This window comes from Xiphophorus maculatus, chromosome 16 (genome assembly GCF_002775205.1).
Source record: "Xiphophorus maculatus strain JP 163 A chromosome 16, X_maculatus-5.0-male, whole genome shotgun sequence".
Lineage (NCBI taxonomy): Eukaryota > Metazoa > Chordata > Actinopteri > Cyprinodontiformes > Poeciliidae > Xiphophorus > Xiphophorus maculatus.
In genome coordinates this window covers 4,387,965-4,409,938 of record NC_036458.1, presented here as the reverse complement: position 1 = coordinate 4,409,938, position 21,974 = coordinate 4,387,965, and the positions used below count along the sequence as shown (strand labels likewise).

The 21,974-nt window shown below is 34.8% G+C and overlaps 4 protein-coding genes across 4 annotated transcripts; all 4 read left to right on the top strand.

The window, feature by feature from the left end:
* Positions 1 to 654: 654 nt before the first annotated feature.
* Positions 655 to 5,106, top strand: c16h16orf58 (chromosome 16 C16orf58 homolog). The gene is made up of 14 exons (XM_005810143.3): positions 655 to 955; positions 1,032 to 1,109; positions 1,591 to 1,705; positions 1,787 to 1,832; positions 1,904 to 1,936; positions 2,023 to 2,128; positions 2,507 to 2,608; positions 3,354 to 3,424; positions 3,509 to 3,693; positions 3,776 to 3,833; positions 3,910 to 3,974; positions 4,055 to 4,177; positions 4,266 to 4,331; positions 4,407 to 5,106. Exons 1-14 carry the CDS (start codon positions 806 to 808, stop codon positions 4,490 to 4,492), a joined length of 1,284 nt encoding a protein of 427 aa, XP_005810200.1. The 5' UTR covers positions 655 to 805; the 3' UTR covers positions 4,493 to 5,106.
* A 351-nt stretch (positions 5,107 to 5,457) lies between these two features.
* On the top strand, positions 5,458 to 12,032 carry LOC111611553. The gene is made up of 12 exons (XM_023348415.1): positions 5,458 to 5,622; positions 7,094 to 7,295; positions 7,393 to 7,425; positions 7,521 to 7,639; positions 8,414 to 8,522; positions 9,164 to 9,196; positions 9,285 to 9,317; positions 9,408 to 9,641; positions 10,804 to 10,907; positions 11,002 to 11,167; positions 11,265 to 11,320; positions 11,818 to 12,032. The coding sequence occupies exons 1-11, from the start codon at positions 5,558 to 5,560 to the stop codon at positions 11,307 to 11,309; spliced, it is 1,143 nt and encodes a 380-aa protein (XP_023204183.1). The 5' UTR covers positions 5,458 to 5,557; the 3' UTR covers positions 11,310 to 11,320; positions 11,818 to 12,032.
* Positions 12,033 to 13,011: 979 nt separating this feature from the next.
* Positions 13,012 to 18,176, top strand: LOC102234301 (elongin-B-like). The gene is made up of 4 exons (XM_005810129.2): positions 13,012 to 13,116; positions 14,693 to 14,827; positions 15,736 to 15,844; positions 17,066 to 18,176. Exons 1-4 carry the CDS (start codon positions 13,114 to 13,116, stop codon positions 17,176 to 17,178), a joined length of 360 nt encoding a protein of 119 aa, XP_005810186.1. The 5' UTR covers positions 13,012 to 13,113; the 3' UTR covers positions 17,179 to 18,176.
* A 246-nt stretch (positions 18,177 to 18,422) lies between these two features.
* On the top strand, positions 18,423 to 21,945 carry LOC106699967 (protein ALP1-like). Its single transcript, XM_014472940.2, has 3 exons — positions 18,423 to 19,090; positions 19,936 to 20,167; positions 21,005 to 21,945. The coding sequence occupies exons 1-3, from the start codon at positions 18,776 to 18,778 to the stop codon at positions 21,736 to 21,738; spliced, it is 1,281 nt and encodes a 426-aa protein (XP_014328426.1). The 5' UTR covers positions 18,423 to 18,775; the 3' UTR covers positions 21,739 to 21,945.
* Positions 21,946 to 21,974: the final 29 nt, after the last annotated feature.

Here is a 21,974-nt window from a genome sequence, read left to right as displayed (position 1 = left end):
TCCGAAAATATCTAAATACATTTGTTTTTATGAGCTTTTGTTTTCTTTTTTTTTTTAAATGCTTATTGTGTACTACTTTAATTTGTTCTTACTTTTACAATTAACAAGAACAATTAATTTAAAAAATCCATCAATGTGACTAGCAAAATAACATTACACGTTTTTACATTTTTCATTTCAACATCGGTAAATCACAGATTTGTTCAAACTCTAAATTTCCAAAGAACAAAATGTAAAAATACTCATTGGTACATACAGCATAGTATCCAGGGCAATAAATTAAAATACAAATGTTTTTAAAGAGAGGGTCTTTTAAACGCATTTTTAGTCTTCACAACGGACTTTCCAGTGTATGAAATTTGTATAAACGACATTTATGTCGCTTATACACACAAATGTGTGTATAATGTGTATATTTTATTTAGCCAAATAAAATATTGTTTTATTTGGCTAATAAAACAACATTATTACACCACAATAAATATAGTTGTCGATAAAAGCATGAAATGTATCATCTTGGTTGGTTGTAGTCGTAAAATTGATCCCTTGAGCCTAAATAAACCAAGGAAAACTTGAGTTCGTGCTTTTTAAGCCCCGCCTTTCCGTCCGGATCCACCAATGAGAAGTTGAGTAATAACGAGCCCGGATGTAAACACGGAAGTACCGTGAAGAAACTGAAAGACACGTCAACAGTGAACCAAAACATTCCCGGTTCATCTAAAATCACATTAAATGTTACATATTCTGGTCGTTAACATATTTTAGTATATTTATACTTCACACTGGTGTCTCCAGTACACCAACAATGGATACAAACGGAAGTTTGGTGTTAGCTACCGAGAGATACGGCAGCGGGCAGGTTTGGAAATATTCAGTAAGTGATGGAGTGATGAAGAGGACCAGGAATGGGAGTGAAGCTGGGTCAAGAGGCAACTCAATTGTTGGATTCTTTAAAGTAAACGCCTTTTATATTTTGTAGTTAGCTTAGTTTATAAAAACTGAGATTTTGATGCTTTAACTGTTGGTTTCAGAGCGTCTTTCTGCCTCAAGGATACCCAGAAAGCGTCAGCAGTGATTACCTTCAGTACCAATTCTGGGATACTCTTCAGGTGCAGTGAATATTTAAATCAATACAGAGTATCCTATGACTACTTTTGGGTCGTTATAGATAGAAAAATGTTGTAAATTTCCGCCAAAAAACTCAGAAAATTTGAAAATAACATCAGAAATTTTCTGACTTCAAAAGTCAAAAATGTATGAGAAAGAAAACTCAGAAATTTTCATATTGTCAGAAATTTTCTTGAAAAACTTGGAAATGTTTGATTTTTGAGTTTTTTCAAGAATTTTTGAAAATTTGAGATTAAAAAGTTCCTTATCTTTTCTGAGATTAATCTCAAAATGTATGGGGGTTTTTTTCTAGCAAATTTTCAACTTTTCAAACTCAGAAATTTTCCAGTTTTTTTTGTGAAAATGTCCAAGATTAATCTAAACATTTTCAAAGTTTTCTGGCGGAAATGTACTCCTCTTTTTTTTCTATCTACAATGCTATACCTTAGGAGCTGCCAGACTGAAGTTTTTTTTAATTTCCAGGCTTTCTCCAGTTCTCTGTCGGGGACTCTGGCCACGCAGGCTTCCCTCAGAGGTGTTGGTGTTGGAAACCAGGAGGCAACTGTAGCTGCAGCCACAGCTACCTGGTTATTAAGAGGTGCAACTTTAACATAAACATCTATATAAATACATTAATAATCATGTTATGTTATTATTTAAAAGTGTGTGTTATCTGCAGATGGTACTGGCATGTTGGGCAGAATCCTCTTTGCCTGGAGGAAAGGGTAAGTTACGATTTGCTTTGCAGATTTAGCGAATGTTTTTAATGCTTTAAATTATTTTTTCTGCACTTCAGGAGTAAGCTGGACTCAGAGGCTAAAAAGTGGAGGTATAAATGAAATTTAATATACTTCTGCTCTCCTATAATTACAGCTGTCATTGTCGTAATTATTTAATGTTGTAATTCCTTTCCAGGCTTATTGCTGATGTTCTTAACGACATTGCAATGTTCATGGAAATCTTGGCCCCTCACTTTCCGGCCTTCTTCACTTTGATAGTTTGCACGGCAGGAATATTCAAGGTAAAAATAAAGTATTTACACCAGAGAAGCATCTGCTTAGTTTGCTGTTCTGTGAGATCAATATTTGAGATAGTTTTTCATTTAACTCTCAGACTTGTTGTCATTTCCAGTCCAGATATGCTGTGAAATCCTTACAGTTTGAGTTTAGCTCCAGGTTTCTAACAGAATCTTAATGAAAAAAGCTAAATCAAACATGTAGGCGTTCATGCATTGTGATTCAGTGCTTTATAAGACTTGTGAATGGTTTGAATTCTGGAATTTCTGACGTGAAGTTTGTTTCTTGAGAAACAAACTTGTTTTTGTTATAGGTAAACCTGCAGAATTGACCGATTAAAACATAAAATCTGTTTTGTGTTTACCTGTTTTTGTTTTCTTCAGTCTATTGTTGGCGTCGCCGGAGGAGCGACCAGAGCTGCACTCACTGTTCATCAAGCGCGCAGGGACAACATGGCGGATATCTCTGCCAAAGATGGCAGTCAGGTAATCTCCCCTTTGACAAAATGTGAATTAAAATGTAAATCATGTTCTGATATGATAAATCAAACATGCAATAAACCAGCTCTCACTGCTGGAAAGTCTTATTTACTTTGGGTAAGCTAAAAAAAAACATAATTGTTGAAAAGGCAGCAATTTTTTGGATTAATTTATTGCTTCCTATTTTTTTTATCATACTTTTTATATGCAATTAAAAAATTTAAATAATGTTTTTTGTCTCTGTGGGCTTAAAAGTGTCTTTACTGCCAGCAATATTTTCAATAAGGCTACATTTTACATTTTTTAAATTAGATTAAGTTCTTTATTATATTATATAACAAAATTTAGTTATACATTTTGCGTAGCACAAGTGTTTTGTATTTTATTTTATTTATTTTTTGTTACTATGGGCTTAATGAAAAATTATTTTTAAGACCTGCAGTGTATATGGTTAAACCCACATCTCTTTTTTTATTTTTTCATTTGATTTTTTATTTTATTTCTTAGATTTTCTGTCATACTTTGTGTTAAGCACTTGTTTATTTGTTTGTCTATTTACTGTCATTATGGGCTTTTTGTTAAACCTACCCTTCAGTATTAAATCTCTTTTTATTGGTCTGATGTAATATTTTAAACTTAAATGTTCTATTTCTAGTAATAGAGCTACTAAAATAAATGAAATTTTCAATAATATCTACATAAATAGAGTAATATAATAAATAAAGTTTGTTTTCTCTCATGCTTTCTGCAGGAAACTTTGGTCAATCTTGCTGGTTTGCTGGTCAGCCTGTTACTGATTCCTCTTGTCACTGATAATCCATTGTAAGTTTTGACGTTATTTCCAACTTTTACACATGTTTTGTCTTTTTAAAAGTTTAATAATTCTTCATTCTTTGGGTGTTTCAGCCTGACCCTCACCCTCTTCTTCCTCTTTACTGATCTTCACCTCTTTGCTAACTACAAAGCCGTGCGTTCGGTTGTCATGGAAACCTTCAATGAGGCGCGGCTTTCCATTGTGATGCAGCAGTACCTGAAGGACGGACGAATCCTGAGTCCAACTGAGGCCAATCAGAGAGAACCCGTTTTCCTGCGTATGTTAAAACTTTCCATTTTTGTTTTGTTTTTTTAGGTGATTCCTGTTGTGTTATTAATATTTTTTTTCATATTTCTCAGAGTTTGGAAAAACCACACCAATTAAGCTTGGCGTTAGGTTACAGGATGTTGCTCAAAGGTAATTCCAGAAATAATTTTTGCTAACACAGATTAAAACTTTAACTCTGTTTTGATTCACTTTGTGTGTTTTATAGCTCAGAGGAACTGAATTTGGCTTTAAAGGAAAACAACATGCCGTTCCTGTTGGGAATCAGAAACGGTATTCTACCCTTTTCCACTGAATGACTCTTCAGTTTACTAAATGTTAAATATTTTTCAACCTTGTTCTGCTTGTTGCAGGCTGCATTTGTGTTTGTTTGGGAACAAATGCATCAGTTCGTGATGAAATCAGAGCAATGTGCCAGGCTGCCTGTGTCAGCAACATGCTAAGTTGCCCAACCACTTTGAAACCAACGCAGCAAAGTGAGTGAGATTTTCTGTTCTGCATTTGCACAAGAACTTGTTTCAATGCTTCATTAAATACACATTGCATTTTTATTCTTAATTTAAGATTTGTGGGAAATTGTTCACGAGAGTCAGAAGCAGATGGAGGCACATTTCTCTCCGTTCCTCAAAGGTGAGCTTACACAAGTTAGAGTTTGTAGTTTGTGTTTCTGTGAACGAGATTTGTTAATAAATCTGTAATATTTAGGTGTTAAAGCTGCAGGATGGGACACAGAAAGGACTTTGCTGGACTGGGATGAGTGGCGAGTGGAGTGGAAAACAAAAAACAGCTGAGCTGCTTTTTTGGTTTATTAAACATCTCAATGTCTAAATGTTTTCTAATTCATTTAAAATTAAAATGTTAGCTCTGAACCATTGTAGAAGAATGTAAATATTTTTGTATAATTTAATAAAAAGAATGATTAAACTGTTAGTTTCGTTCTCCACACATATTTATCCTACTCCTTAATCATAGGCATGAAAATATTTTTTATTTGTGTTTTTTTAATGTTTCGTTTGAATAATTTTACAGCTCATGTTTACAAATGAATTGGATGCACAAGTTGGAAATCATGTTGGGTTTCCTGCTATCCTAACAGACTCTGACATTTGCACATTTTCAGCTACATTTTTTAGTTTTCCTGAGAGTTATATGAGCAATCAATTGTAAGAATAATTTATTTTAGCTTATATTTCAAAATTACAAGCTAGGCTTATAAAAATGAGTTTATGCCCAGAAATAAATCAATACAAAATTCCCAGAAAATATCCTAAAAGTTTGATTGCTATAATTTGTGTTATTAAAGTGCAACTTGTTTTTTTTTGTTGTTGTTGTTGTTACAGTTGCAAATTTCACTTTAAACATAAAAATGCTCTAAATAAATCTTCAAAAGAATTTACATTTGTATTCAATTAATTCACATGGGTGCTTATAATTACACATTAGCTGTCCAGTCGAAAGGAATAACATATTTTAGCCACTAGATAACAGGGTTACAAAAAAAATGCAAGAAAAACCCCCAATAACATCCTGTTGTAAAGTTTTAGGTTTACGTACCAACATCCGTTAGGCTAAAAAAAAAGTAACCAGTTGAATTTACGGAACTTTTTAATTAATTAATTAATTTAAACTACAAATTCCCCCTGAAATTAGTAGTAGAATTTTCCGATAAACATTAAAAATATTTCACTTTTTTTTTTTTTTTTTTTTGACGACGACGGTTAAGATAGAGCTATTATTTTGAAAATACGAACCGGATGTTGCGTATTCTTTATCGCTAACGTTTATCCTTTTCTGTAAACGTCGGAATTCTAAAAACATTACGTTTTCTTCGAACATTAACTTTATGGTGTAAAAAAATGGGAAGGTATAAATGTGCTTACAACTGCGAGACCTCGACAGACCCGGATGTTAAGTTCTTTAAGTGAGTTCTTTACGAACACGTAAATAAATAGCAGGTAGCTAGCTTAGAGATGTAATGCTAGTTAATAATAATAATAACAATACGTAGCATTAAATAATTTGTTCTAGAAGTTGTTTTCCAACGTTATATTAATGTGCAAAATCGAGACAACATCTGAGTTGAGGTAAAAAATAATTTTTAGGGTTTTAAGTGGAGTGTTGTTGAGTTTTGAGTGAAAAGAAAGCGGCTAATGTCTTCAGAAAATCCTTTTTAGTTCGAGTTTGCACAAAACTTTAGTTTAGTTTGCACATTTCAGACCAACAGGCATGAAATGTGCAAAAATAAAACTACTTTAACACTGAAACTGCCCCTTCCTGACCTTTCGCAAATCGAACAAAGGTTTTAGAAATCTCAAATTTAGTTTTAAGTATTTTGCTATTTGTTTGGAGTAATCTATTCCAGGTTAGAAGAGTCTAAACATTGTAGTTTTTAAACTGGACTAGTTCTAATGTGATTCAGATGCAAAAAAAGTATATTTTTATAAAAACAAGTGACAGTAATATGGATTTTTAGTTGACAAATAAAATAAAGGTTTCATAAATCACAAACTAGATTTGAATAATTCTTCTCAAACCCCACAGTTTGTCATGGCAGGTTCTGGTTGTTAAGGGGATTTTTCTTTCTTACTATCCCCACATACATGCTCATTATGTGGAATTGCTGCGTTCTGCTTGGCGTCTTTAGATAGAAAACATTTTAAACCAATCTGAATAATAATCTGAACTTGGTAAATTGTCTGATAACTAGGATAAACTGGAATTTATGTTGACAGAATTAAAATTACTTGTTTATTGTTGTGAATTGGTGCTTTTTATGTAAACTATATTCAGTTGACTTTATCGATTCTGCTCTTACTGTAGAATAATCTAGTCCAAGTTTGAAGAATTTAAGATAACATTTTCTTTTTTATAAAATGCAAATCATTATTATTAAACATTATTTAAAATAAGTTATTTAAATGTTATTTGCCATGGTAATTTTTCTGATTGGATGCTTTGCTCCTCAAGTTAACTGAGCATTTCTGTCCAGAAAAAGACCAAAGGATCAGTTCTGCTGTGGAAAACACTGATTGTTACACTTATTTTTAAATCAAAAGAGAGGATTGTGGTGGAAACATTTATTTTTAGGTAACATGACAAACATCAGATTTATAAAGTCATATTATATCACTTGATGATAAAATTTTCAACCACAGAATTCCTTGCCAGCTAAAATCAAGAGATATGAGGCTAGCACTTAGGCTAAATGAATGTAAAAATTATTGAATAGTGAATAAAAATCAGAAGAAAACATTCTAAAAGTTAGTTTTTATATATTTTGCAGCACTGTCGAAACATTTGGGAACTGGAGACCCATTTCAAAGCTTATTAATACTCAAATTTCCATTAACTATTAGTTATTTTCTGATATAATGGTCGACATGTTACTGCAGGTTTCCGCTGTACAATCCCAGAAAGCTTAAGAAATGGCTCTCCAACATGAAGTTGAAGGACTGGGCTCCAACTCGCTTCTCTGCGCTTTGCATCAATCATTTCGAGGAGCGGCACATCGACAGAACGGGGAAATGTGTGACTCTTCGAGACGACGCGGTTCCCACCATATTTTTACCTCATGACAAAACTCAGAAAAACAAGGTTTGTGTTCAGATCTCCTAATTTGAATGGACTCATTTAAATATATTTTATATTCTGGCTTTTTGAAAAAATCTTATTACATCACCTTTTTATGCAGGTTTCTTCTGGCAGAGGGCGTAGGAGACATAAGGTAAAACCCTAATCAGTTCATTAAATGTTTTTATCTAAAATGTAAATATATAATAACACTGGGCGCTCATTTGCTTCTTTTCGATATGAATTCAGCCTAATGTAAGTGCTAAGTCTTCGGAGAAAGAGTCAGCTTCATCCGCAACATCTCCTGTCGCAACAAACGGCAACGTTAAAAACAAAGAACTCAACCAGAGAGACGAACAGCAAACAGGGTAGGTAACCCTATTAAAACCTCAAGACGTTAATCAATAATGCATCAACCATCCAGGTGAATCAACTGAAAAAGGAGAAGAATATCGGTTTGTTGAAGACTGATGTGATTTTTTTTTATAATTCTGATTTTAAAAAATCAGAATTTTTTAAAATTTCAGTTCAGTTCAGTTTTCTTATATATTTCCAAATTTAAACAAGTTTTCAAAACCAATTCAGGTTATGTACAAAAATTTTGTCAGTTGACTGAAGTCGTATCTTAAATTCAAGGTAATTTACATTACAGCTGAAATAATTAGTCTATTATTCAAATAATAATTTAGTAATTGATTAATCGTTAACTGGAGTTATAGATTCTGGAAAAGGCCTTTTGTTGAAAGGTCGACATGTTCAGAGCAGTAATTCAGACAAAATTATATATATATATTTTGCAATTAGGATAAAAAAAAGGTTAATCTCTAAATATATTCTACCCAAAACTCTTCAAGTGGCATTTTTAGCTTCACTTGGTTTGAATTCCATAAAACCAAATCAATTATTAAACTATTAATATTAAACTATTATCCAATTAGTAACTATTAATTAATCAATACAGTGTAGGACTAGTAGTCAAAAATTTGTCCTACGCTGTAGCGATATGAAGTCAAGCAGAAATGGCTGAACTTTTCACGTTAGAAGTACTTTTGTAGCTGCAGATGCATCCATGTTTCTTTCCTTGGTATATATTTGGATGTTTACCTGTTTAATGTGTTAAACTTTTCTGTATTTATGATCAGAGATAAAGATCATAAAAACACTGAAAAATGGAGAATCATAGTTGATGAGCGGCTGAGGAAGATCGACTCATTTCCACATTTCTTTCATGGAGATTACTGTGTGCCACAGGTAAGTGGGTTAGCAGTTTTCCATCCTGGTTATCGAACAGGTGTATTTTTACCTTCTTTAAAGGGGAACTATGATGCAAAATTCATATTTTGCACGTTTTATATTTCCATTTGAGGCTCGACTGCTTCTAAAAGCAGCCTAAACTTTTTAATAAAGCACCCAGCATTTTAGGTTTTTTTGGCAAAAAGTTAATATTTTTAGTGTCTCGAAAATTAATCCTTTCAAAAACCTTCCGAATATCGAGTCACATTCAACAGGCATTGAATGTGACAGTAGGGTTTCCGTTACTTAGCAACCCTACTGGAATTCCTCCCGTCACCAAGCAACCCAAGCTGAGCTCCAATACATTTGGTAGCTGGTTTTACTGCAGTATTCGCTACAATGGCTACTGGAAAAGACAAGTGCTTTGTTAGTGATTTATCATGCAGACACCATATGCTGCATTCTTGTTAGATGCGTAAAAGGTTTAATTTCTGCTTTTCAAAGATGCATCTGTAAACGATGAGTTTACACTAACCTGCTCAAGAAAGCATTATAGGTCACCTTTGATAATGTTGTGATATGATGGTGGGTTTAAGTCCTGTATGATCATCTAATATATTTTTTCATGTCCAATTTTTTTCTTTTTCACAAATCAACAGAATATCCAATGGGCTCCAGATGATGATTTCAGTGTAAGTTGCAGCAAATATTTAAAAATAAGATTTTCTGTTGTACAAATAGTGTATAATTGTAATTATTCTATTGAAATAATTTCTACAGAGAGAGTATGAAGACTCTGACAATGTTATAGAGGTATTCTCAGTTTCATAATTACTAAAAAGTTGGCCAGAAATTCAAACGAACAGTTGTTATTTCCGATACTACTGGATGTTATGGTTCCAGGTGAAAGGGCCGTGGCAGTGGCTGGGACTGGACGTCAGGGGGCCGTTGCCGCAGACGCTGAATGGACACAGGTACATTTTAACGCTGACAGACTTCTACTCCAGGTGGGTGGAGGCCGTCCCCATGCAGTCCTGCCTCCCGTCTGCCGTGGCGAAGAACATCGCCGACATCATCGCACACTTCGGGTATCCGCTGAGAATCCTCTCCAGGCTGCCTCATGACGTAGTCCACAGAGTGAGTGTGTGTGTTATTAAACTGGTGTGACTGCGGCATGAAGTAGAAAGCTGATAAAAGTCAATTAAGAACGGTTTGTAAAAGTGCAGCTCAGTGAAATAAAAATAGTCTTTACTTATAGAGTAGTTCATTAATTTTGAACTGATTTTAATACAGAAATGTAGCCTTACTGAAAACAATACCAATATATTTTACACTCAGATGTGGACAGTGCACCCAAAAATTAGAATCAAGTAAAAGTAAAAAGTAGCCATCTTAAAAAATTACTCAAGTCAGGGTAAAAAGTATTTGGTATAGTCTACTCAAGTACTGAGTAACTGATCAATCATTTAACATTTAAAAATTACATAATCAGACGGACCACAATATGAAGTTAAATGTTGGTATTTTAAGGACCAAAATAACAATAATTTATATAAGTAACAAAAAATAACAAAAAATGTTGGTTTTTTTTCCAAATCAGTTTTTCAATTAAAAAAAACTTATGAAACTTTAACAGAGGCTGCAGGTGTGTCTGTGTGGTGGCTTTTTGGTTATAACATGTTTGTTTTTCATTCAGTGGGTAGAAAATCCAGACATTTTCCTCAAGTAAGAGTAGAAATATTTCATCATAAAATTACTCAGGTGTAGTAAAAAGTACTCCTAAAAGTATATATTTTTTCTTTTAAAAAATTACTCAAGTATGTGTAATTGAGTAAAAATAACTAGTTTCTATTCAACTCTGCTTACAGTACATATACTCTACTCATGATAAAGCTCCTTTTGCATGAATTATTGTTTCAGTGCCAATTTATATAAATTTTTAGATGTCAGTGGTTCCCCCCAAAATTTTCATAGACCAAGTCAGTAAAACTTTTAGAGGGGCACAGCTAAAAAAAATAATTCTATTTTTAATTTTATAAATTGATGTATTTGCTTATTGGGTTGTACATCTATGTCTTGATTGAACAAGATAACTGTACTGTACTCTTACCTGAATATGATTGTTTGGAGTGGGATGGCCAATGTTTTTCACGAGGGACCATGGCACCCCTCTGCCACCTCTTGGGGTCGCCACTGAATGGCTTAATTTAATTGTGATACTAGTTTTCCTTACAATCTGATATAATATTGGCTTATCAAACTGTTTTCTCACATTGTGTCTTTTTTTTAACTTTACTAGATTAATCTTGGGCTGAAAGATCACCTAAAGGACACAACTGCTCTCGTGGTTTATCATCAGCAGACAGGCTGTGTGGATTTAATCACACCGCAGCTGATTGACAGGTACAACATACTTTGAAACTTACATAGATTACTGTTAATAAAATCAAGTTAATCAATTCCCAATTAAGATCTAACATTTCTGCTTCTCTAACAGGATGGTCAGTGATCTAACAGGGGAGCATGCGGCTGATTGGGATGTTTACTTACCTGCCAAAGTTTTCGGTCTGTGCTTCAAACAGCATTCAATAACTAAGGAGAGACCTTTTTTTTTGTTGTGCTGCAACGGACGCGAGGCAATTAAATCCCCCAGAGGACTGGATGTAAGATATGAACATTTCAGCTTAACTACATTTGTAATATTTCATTATATGTTTGATAATATCAGATTTCCTTTTTGATTCTTTGTTGTTTACTTAGTATGTTAACGCCAAGATCCAAGACAGCGCATTTGTGGTTACATAGAAGTTAATTTGGTAAGTTTTTGTTTTTCTGTTTCTTCATTGAATGCACGTCTTCATTTATGTAACATGAAGTTAAGGAATTTCAATCCAAATCGTAAAGATTCATTGAGTGATTTTAAAGCTGTTTTTATCCTTCCATTTGGGTTTCTACTGCTTCTAAAAACAGCCCTAGCACTTTAAATAAAACACCCCACCATGTTTAGTCAATATGTTAATGTGTTTTGTTGTTTGAAAAATGAGCCATTTCAGAAACTTCCGGAATGTAACTGTCCGTTACCTAGCAACCCCAGCTAAGCCAGTCCGTTACCTAGCAACTGAAGCAGAATTCCAGCTCAAACTAAAAGAGCTCACTCTGAACTGAACTAAAATAAAATCTTATTTAAGAATTGTTTTGTGTAAAAAATATAATGAACATGTTTTGTGTAGCCTATAAACCCATTCTAGCCAGTATATCACCTCTAGGGATATCTAACTGTAATCTTTTAAGTTCTTCTAACTTTTCCTTTCAGGTCATTTGAATCATGGTTTCATTCCCAAACCAGCGAACAGGAATGAGGTTTTCTGTGTGAAAATGTCACATTCCTGATGGACTGATCAAGATTAGTCTTTATTTGCTGGACAGAAACTGCAGTTGAGGATCTACCAGGGATTTTCTTCGTGTTTTGATATTTAATCCTATTTATTTATTTTGGACATTAGAAATAAACATTTTTGATTTCTTGCATTTTGTATTTCTGGAGATTTTGATTTCAGTTGTTGATGGCATGTTGCAATGTGCCATGGTTCCATTTTAAATATCACAGCATTTTGTGTATAATTGTGAAGTGGTATAAAAGTAACACATCGTTTTCAGATTTTATTCCAAATAAAACAGTTAACATGTGGAAGAACGTTCTCTGGTTTAATAAAACTAAAATTTCACTTTTTAGCCTGATCTTATTAACCAAGATCTATATCACTGATTGGTGGGACGTACTGATAATGGGGAGGGGGGGGCAGAGAAAGACTAAACTTAATCCGAGTCAATATTGCCATTGGAAGATTCACCAATGCTAATTGCATTGTCACGATTTTCTAATATAAAATCCCATTAAAATATCTTAAGGTTTATAAGTTACATTTTAATTTGAACCATGATTTTCAACTTTGTCACTGTGGGTATCCGAAATGCTGGATTTAGATTAGTGGGAAATAACTCATCTATTGAAAAGGTTTAAGGCCAACAAAAAAAATTAAAATTATTCTGACTTCTTTTTCTCAGAAATCTGATCTTTTTTTTTTTTTTTTTTTTTTTTTAGAAAAAAGACAAAATTCTGGGAATTTTTTTTCCAGATTTTATTTCTGGAAACATATTTTTTATAACAACCAATCTCCTCAAAACAGGAAAAGAACTTTTTTTATCTGAAAAAATAGATAAAAAGAAATTCTGAAAAAATTAAGAAGCAAACAAAAAACAGACTTCTGCCTAAAAAAAAAAAAAAAAAGACAGATTTCTGTAAAAATTCAGACTTTTGTCTGTTTTATTCATATGCTTTTTATTTTTTAGATTTTGCTTTTAAAAACATGGAAAAAAATAGAGGGGAAAACGTTAAAAATGTCTACTTTCTCAACAAGAAAAGACCCTCAGAATTTTGATAACCCTAAATTGATCAGAAGCAATGACGTCAGCAGGCAGTGCACATTGTTACCATCTACAACACCGCCATCTTCTGGTAGACGTCCGGTATTACACCTAACTGTGACATCACGGCTGTCGTTGTGCAGAGTGGAGGTTTTTTTTTTTAGTGTGCAGCCAACCGCAAGAAATGGTGAGTGTGGAAAACCGATTCAGTTCACAGTGTGTAACGCCCTATATATTCGCTAAACCGTACTTGTTTTAGTCATCAAACCCTTCTCTTAGCGGTTAACGGTTTGTTTATCTGCGGTTCAGACACGTTTAACATCGTACCTCCATCTGAAAGCCGATGTCTTTGTTCAGCTAACCCGTGCTAACAGCGGCTAGCTTCCGCTAAATAACGTCAACACACCAGCTGTACTGAGCTGATTATAGTTGTCTGGTTTAAAGTAAACTCGGCGACAGTTTGTTCTGACAAGGAACAGGTCGCCTAACTATGATGTTCTTATAATGTCTAGTTAAACAAGAAACGTATTTTTAATTTATTTGCCAAATTAGGACGAGGAAGCTAAGTAGCTCGGCTAACATTAACGGCTATTTATGTTGAAGTGGTGCTGAGAATCTAATTCCAAGAGATTATTTAAGGCTAGAAGAGCTCAAACATTATGTGTGTTTATTACCTGGTAGTTTAGGATAATAGAGACGTGAAGTAAAACTTAATATTTGGTTAACTAGCATAGGGTAACACTATCGCAGCTAAACAGTTTGATCGTGATAAACCCAACAGAAGAACGGTTGCTTGTTGATTAAAGGGGGATTTCACTGCTCGAATGATCGATAGACCATCTTTGATCAACTCCAGTTCGAATTTTACGTCACTTAAATTGGTAAAACCTGAACAGAAACATTTCACATTGAGCAAGTATCCCTAAAAGTACCGTTTTTATATCTGCGAATTGTTTAACTTTTGTGAGAATAAGACATGGGTATAGGCATGACAATAAATCGAGATTAATTGAAAATAGTTTAGCTTTTTAAATGGACCTAACATAACTAACGTAATTGAAAAAAGTGTTAATTTTAAAACTTTTTGGCAGTTAAGCCGTGTTAGATAGGGCACACATCAAAAACTGTAACTTTTAACGTCACTCAACGATTAATAAAGTATTTTTAAATAAATTGAATTGAATTTGGACAATTCAGTTCATTGTCCAAATTGAATTGACCTGGACTGGAATATTCAGAATCCATTATAGATTCTCTGAAACACAGTTTGAAACCTGTTTAAAAAATTACCCACACAAAAAAGAAGATTTCAATCCATATTTTTAATAGAACATATACCACTGGATCTTCAATCTGTGTAGAACAATTTGTTCCAGCTGTGACTTGGCTGGTAACCTAAACTGTTCTACATTCACAAAAGAGCACTGAAAAATATTTCTAAACATATTTTGTAGAGTAAAGGTTGACTTTTAAAGAATTTGTAATAAATATAAAGTTATCGGGTTTAGGTTTTATCTGCCGCTCAGTCACTATTGGGAGTTCAAAACTCTATTTTTGTGTTTTGACACTTTGATGTAAAGTTTCACATATTGATATAAAGCTTTGTGTCACAGTAAGAAATGTAGATAATTATTTCCGATTAATTTTACTGAATAAATTACCAATCTTACTAGTGTTTCATGTTGTGAAGTGTTCAAAATTATTTTTAGTTTTAGTTGAAATCTCTTTTGTCTAACTTCTGCTTTACTTTGCTCCGTTTTTAGGATGTGTTTTTAATGATCCGACGCAACAAGACAACCATCTTCACAGATGCCAAAGAGTCGACCACAGTTTATGAACTGAAGCGCATTGTTGAAGGCATTTTAAAGAGGCCACCTGAAGATCAAATGCTTTTCAAGGTGAAATATTATCCCTAAAAACACCCATATTACATCTGTTGATGTGAATATTAAGGTATGTTTATTAGTTTTAGCAGCAGTTATAAAACAGGATGGGCTGCTGTCCAATGGCATTTAAAAAATCTGCACATGCCAATGTTTATTTTTGTTATGAATTAAAATCTAGCATTTTTCCCCTGTAATTGATTCCCCTTTTTATCATTATCTTTTGAAATGTCTTTCTCATTTTATATGAGAAGCAAAACTTCTCGATAGAATGAGAATAATTTTACATATAAATCTGTGAATCATTTTAGATTTAACTGTGTAGACTTTACCCTGAAACTGGTGACTTTTACTTGCATAAATATACACGTCGGGTTCAGAGTTAGTAAGATATAAACATAACTTTCAGATTAAATGTCATACTGAACGTTTCATTCTTTTGTATGAATAAGAACGATTGAAAAGCGAAAATATTTAGTTTTTTGTTGGTGAAGATGAAGAGAAAAGCAATCAAAAATCAAATCAAACATATATATTTTGCATTGTTGTTGACAGTCAGTGAATTCTTCTAAATTTCCTCCAATTATGTCAGGTGGGTAGCTTTACAACGTTATTACTAAAGTGTTTGGGGAAAATGTGCTGAAATGACCAAATCTACAACACCAATTACAAGAGCAGATGTCAGTGAACATGTCTGAAAGAGTCATAAACTGGAGGGGGCGAAAAAGACAAGAAACGGGAAGCGTTCAAAAGCTGTAAAAATGCAAACAGGGAACTGTGTGGGATGTTCTTACCAGAAGTATTCAGCCTCAAGAAAAACAATCAGCTTCCTTTAACTGGTGGATAGTGTTTCATTTAAAATGGTTGAAAGGATTTTATGCAGTTTTTATTAACTGGATTGTTTTTGCTCTTGTGTCCTTCAGGATGATGTTGTGCTTGGTGACAGTCAGACTCTTGGAAATTGTGGCTTCACAAATCAAACGGCCCGACCTCAGGCGCCCGCCACAGTGGGGTTAGCGCTTCGTCTCAGCGGTGAGTCGCTCTCTCTGATTGGAAACTTTCGCTCATTTTTCACTCTGAGCTACAGCTGGAATATTTGGTTTTTGAGGGTTTAAATTTTTGGAAAATCTAGATTTTTTTTTCACCAATACTAAGGATGAGGGGCTTCCTTAGTTTAGATTGGCAACCATCTTGTTTGATAAGTGTGTTTTACAGTTTCTATTTATTTGAACTTTGAATTCAGGTCAACTTTATGGCAAAATATTAGGCCCAGGCTACGATTTTATTTTAATTAGGAGAATAAAGTCAAATTTTATTAGAACTCCGACACAAAATATTAAAACGAAGTATGCTGTGATGATATACTTTGGGACAAGTTTTCTGATAAATAGTTTTTCTTTTAACACATAAGCATCAAGTTATTACCAGTAGCAGAAATTTGAAACGATTGAGCAAACAAGTACATTTCAAAGAAAACCACATGGATTGATCTTTACGACTTTTTTTCTCATTAAAACGACTTTTTCTCTTAATTTTGACATGTTTTTCTGGTAAAATGTTTTTGTTCTGCTAATATTGTAGTTATTTTCTCACAATTAAAGAAAAATTATTGTAGCCTGACTATAAAACTCTGTCATACAACTCAAAGAAGAGTTACACTGCAAAAACACTTACTTAGTTTTACTAAGTATTTATGGTCTAGGTTTTGGTTCAGGCACCAAAACCTAGGTGCCTGAACCTAGGTGCTTTGGTTTAGCACACTGGAAGACAAAACTGACTTGCAGGTAACTTTTCAACAAGATTAAGGAGGTTGTTTTAAGTGAAGAATTATTGAATACAGATTAGAAAGTATTGGTTCCACTGGCAGATTATTTAACTTCTAACATATTAAAATGTTAGATTTTACCTATGTTAAAATCTAATATTTTATATGTAAGATTTTAACTACTAAAAAGTTAGTAGTTAAAAACTAACTTAGATGCCAGCTGTAGAAATAAGCTGAAAAGTTACTTGTAAGTTTGTTTTGTCTTCTTTCAACTGCACTAGAAAAATACCTAATAAGATTTTGTCACTTTCTGACGTTTTCTGGCATTTATTTTTTTAGAATAAAGAAAGTGAGAAAAATAGATTAAAATCTGATCTGTTATGAAAGAAATCTGATTTTATATTTAAGCCTTTCAGGTTCGTCTGCAGATGATGTTTTTTACATATTTATTTTTTTCCCTCACTTTCCGTCTCCGTTTCCTTTCCCAGATGATTCGTTTGAGCCGCTGAGCATCGAGTCGTTCTCCACTCCGCCGGAGCTTCCTGACGTCATGAAGCCTCAGGACTCTGGAAGCACAGCCAACGAGCAGGCGGTGCAGTGAAGGACAGAGCCATAAAACAACAACCGGTCCACAGATCGGGGCGGAGGGAGGGCATCGGGTGGGGTCCAATTCTGGGATGCGAAGCCTCGCCGAATGACATTTTCCTGACAACAATTCTCAAACGAGGCATAAATAATTAGAGATTCCCCTTAAATTTAAGGGGAGATTAAAGTGGTTTATTTGTGTTGAAATTAACGAGGGCATGTTAGAAAAAAGTTTCACAAGATACCCTGCAGAGAAACCTGACGGACCTGTCACAACACTGTCGGCCATCTTGGGATTAGTGACGGCTGAAGCCAAGAATCGTACCTCTTATTTAATGAATTCTAGACTATTTAGAGGAAGGTGAAAGCTGCCTTGCTCACAATCTTTGTTTTGCTGGCTAAAGAGTTTTAATTGATTAAGTGTGGCTTTTTTTTAGTGTTTTGTGTTTGTGTGTTTCTTTATTAAACTGAAAGTAGGGTTTTTTTTGTTTTTTTTTTTGTCTTTTGCCTGGATGTTTTGCAACCATAAAAATGGAGTGTATGAATTTCTAAGTTACCGTTTGTATTTCAAAACTTCTGAACAACACTCAAATAAAAAGAGATCCACTGGTTTTTATTACTCTTTACCAATCAGTAGTTAATGTTTTCATCAGAAACTACTGAAACTGAACTCATTGATTGATGAACTGTTGTTTTACTGTCAAACCTTTGGAGATTTTAAACATTTTGGATACATAAAACATCTTGAATGGCCATCATATCACTCCACTGTAGTTTACTAATTGCTGCACTTTCCCCTAAATTTAGCTAATATATTTGCAGATCCAAACCTCAGATTAAATCGATGGTCCTTTTTTTTTTATCTCAAAGAAAGGAAATCTGACCCTTGAGGAGCGGAATGAAACCGTTTTAGCACATTTTGTTAGCATGTTTGCAAATTCAGGCTGTTAAAACAGGTGGACATTACCAGAGTTGCACTTGTAACTGATTTAACATTAAAACAATTGTTTTTCATCTCTGTGCAGTGTGGTATTTTGATTTACAATAAGTAATGGGTCAATTGTGAGCTAAAAAATAATCTGGGTAATCAAGCATGCAAACTTTATGCAGAAAGACACCAAACTGGGATTTGAACCAAGAACCTTCTGCCGGTAAGGTAACAATAACTGCATTTCCATTACAAATGTGTGCAAATATTTGTTTATATTGCGTTAATGTAGAAAATATACAACTTTGCAATTGCGGTGCTACCATTTAATAAATAAAATTCAAATCACACGTGAAAAAGCTTGTTCACGTGATAAGTCGCTAAAAGTCATGGCAAGCCACGGATGTTTTGCAGCCATATTACTCCGTATCAGGTGTGACGTCGGCATCTTATTCAGGCTGCACACTGTCGAAAAAAGCCCCCAAAACGTCATCCTACTACTTTCTGTTGTGGTTTCGTTTGTCGTTTTTGTTTTTCAGCGCTCCTTTAAAGATTTCCGACAGTCCGTGAAGGCATCAAACATTAGCTTAGTAGTTGGCATACTTCCGCTCGATAAAATGGATCTCTTCGTTGTTTTTGCGCTGTTCTGATAACCGAACCGGGTTCTGTTTCTCCATGAGCTCAGATGGATTTTAGGCAGCATGTTTTATCTGCGGGCCGAGCGGTTCTAGACATGATGGAGCGGGAATGGGAGCCCCTGTCAGCCGGGGAGCTGGAGCTCCGGCTGGACCAGGCGGTGGAGGAGATCCTGGAGTCCGAGCTGGTGGGGAGACTCGAAGCGCAGCCGCCTTCTCCCGCCGTTTACCTGCGGTTACTGCGGGGCAACCCGAGCCCTGGACCCCGGGGTTCACCCACAGCGGCCGGGTTGACTGGTCCGACCGAGAAGGGAGCGACAGCATCCGAGAACCAGCAAGAAACAGCGGACAGTGAAGCAGTCACGGTGATTATAAAATTCAGTTCTCTGTTTTATATTTTACACGGAGGCAGGTAGTCCTAGTTATATTTTCCTTAACTTTTTTTTTGTGTGAAAAAATTTACTTTTAGGGGTATTTTTACTTTTACTTGAGTAACTTTACTATGAAGCATCGCTTCTCTTATTTGAGTAAAATTTCTGGATTTTATCATTTCACTTAACGACGAACAAACTTTTTAACCAAAAATTCACCAGACAGACAAACACCTGCAATTTTTGTTAAAGTTTCATAAGTTTTTATTGACAGAAACTGATTTGGAAAAATGTCCCTTTGCCAGATTTAGTTTTTTTAAAAAAAAATTGTATGAATTATTGTCATTTTCGTCCTTAAAATACCAAAATTGCAACTTAATTTTATATTTTAGTCGTCTGAATATGTAATTTTTAAGTATTAAATGATTGTTAATCTGAAATATTTTTTACCCTTTCTTGAGTAATTTCTTAGATGGCTACTTTTTACTTTTACTTGAGAAAAAATATGTTGAAGTAGTGCTATTCTTACTTGTGTACAGTATTTGGCTATTCTACCGTCCTCTGATTTTACATAAATACGCTGCAAAAACACTAAATTATACCAAGTAACTTAGTCAAGTTTTTGGTGCAAATATCTTAGTGCACTTGAAATAAAACAAAACTAACTAATGTCTTTATATTTAAACCTATATATATGATTTTTAACCTTGAATTTACCTCAGATTTGCAGCAAATTGGATGAAATACACATTTTATCTAGAATATAGTGGATAAATTTCATCTGACGCTTTATAAAGTCCGCTGAATATCTAACACAGTTACATTTATTTTGTTTCCAGTACATTTCAAAGCTGCTTCAAGGCTCCACATCTGGGTCTCGACTGGCTGGACGCGCTCGCTTGTCTCTGTCCCACACTGTCCTCCTGTCTCTGTCCCTGCTGTCTGAACGGGTCAGCTACCGCTCCGTGTCCCGCCGCTTCCAGCTGGAGAAAGGAAACATCCACAGGATCTTCTTCTCCTTCTGTGAGCGGATCAGCACGCTAACGGACGAGCAAATCAGATGGCCGCTTGGTACGTTCCTAGGGCTGACACAATTAACTGAATATTGAAAGAGTCGTCAATTAATCGTTAACTGGAGAATACAGACTCAACAAAAAGGCCATTTGCCAGACTTTCAACAGAACCTAAACCAAAATTGTACAAAAATCATGTATTTTACAAAGCAAACAACAAAAAATGCTTCCATTTTTAAATATGTTGCACCCAGAACTCCTCATGTTGCAGTTTTAGCTTCACCCGATTCAAATTCTGTTAAGTAAAATGTCCTTTTATGCACCTTTTGCTGTCCAGTTATTGAACAATTCATCAACAGATCAAGCTGAGGACTGAGTTTTTCATGTTGATGTTGGTAGTACTTTTTTTTTTTAGCTCCAGATGCATCCCTTCCTACAAAAGGAATAATGCATTATTGCATCTTAGGCAATAAAATATTTATTTTCTTATTTGAAAAAAAGAATAGTAGTACTTATTTCTATTTTTAAGTATTTCTAATATTGTACTTAAATTGGGCTTAAATGAAAAATCTGCAAAAGAATGTGCCAAATTTTATATATACAGAAATATATACATACATACATACATACATACATACATACATACATACATACATACATACATATACAATTTTGAAACAATTAATTGTGATGAATTTATTATTGAAATAGACATCAGCGAATTTAGTAATCGATTAATCAACTGGATAAAAATATATCTGACACAACTTCTATATTAGCATAGCTTATATACATAACTATATATGTGTAATAAAACTAAGATAAAAATACATTTTATTGTAAATTTTTGGATGATGTTGGAGCATCAATGTTTTAATAACCATGTGTTTTCCAGGAGAAGAGGCTGCAAAGGCACTTTTCCCATTTTCCGGTCTGGTGGTGGATAGTCAGGAGGATGAAGGCCGTAGTCTTCCTCGGGTCCTGGGAGTTTTGGGACACACACAGATTCCCATCCGCCTGCCTGCAGGAAAACATGACCTGGAGAGTCTGGGACCTGCGGAGAAGAGGTTCAAGATGGCGGCCCATCCGGACCGCTGGTTACACCTGGAGCTGGTCTGCAGCCGTCGAGGTCAGTTCCTGCACTGCAGAGTCAGCAGCGGCTCCGATTCGGACCGCGGCCGGATACTGACAGACCGACTCAAACAGAACCCTCAGCTGATGCCACCCGGTTCCTGCCTTGTAGCCAGAACCGGATACCCTCTATCGGCGCGGATTCTCACCCCTTACACCGGAAGCTGCGGACCAAAACAGGAAGTCTTCAACCGAACCTTGGCGGAACATTGTCGGATCCTGGATTGGGCCGTCGGCAGTCTGAAGGCCAGATTTAAACGGCTCAGCTATCTGGACATCGGAAACTACGACCGGGCCAGAACCGTCGTTTTGACCGCCTGCGTGTTGCACAACGTGTTCCTGCGGATGGGACAAGAACTTCGACTGGATTCTGAAATGGAGAATATCCGAACCGCAGAGGAAGAGGAGAAGGACGGGGAGGAAGATGAGGAGGGAGTTCAGAGACGGGATGCTGCTGCAGATCTGTTGTTGAGGAACATTAACTCTGGAATCACGTGACAGAATATAAACTGTAACAAATAAGGCTGCAACACGGCTTCAAAATAAAATGTCCGATTTTTCCATAACACATCCGTTTTTTCTCGCTTCTTTTCTTAAAAAGAAATTACAAATGATAGAAGATATTCTCAAAAAATGGTTTTTATTTCAGTTGTTCAACTCTTCTGTGAGTTGGACAACAGAATATTACGGCAAAAAAAAAAAAATTCCCAACACAGCTTTTGTTAAAGTTTTAT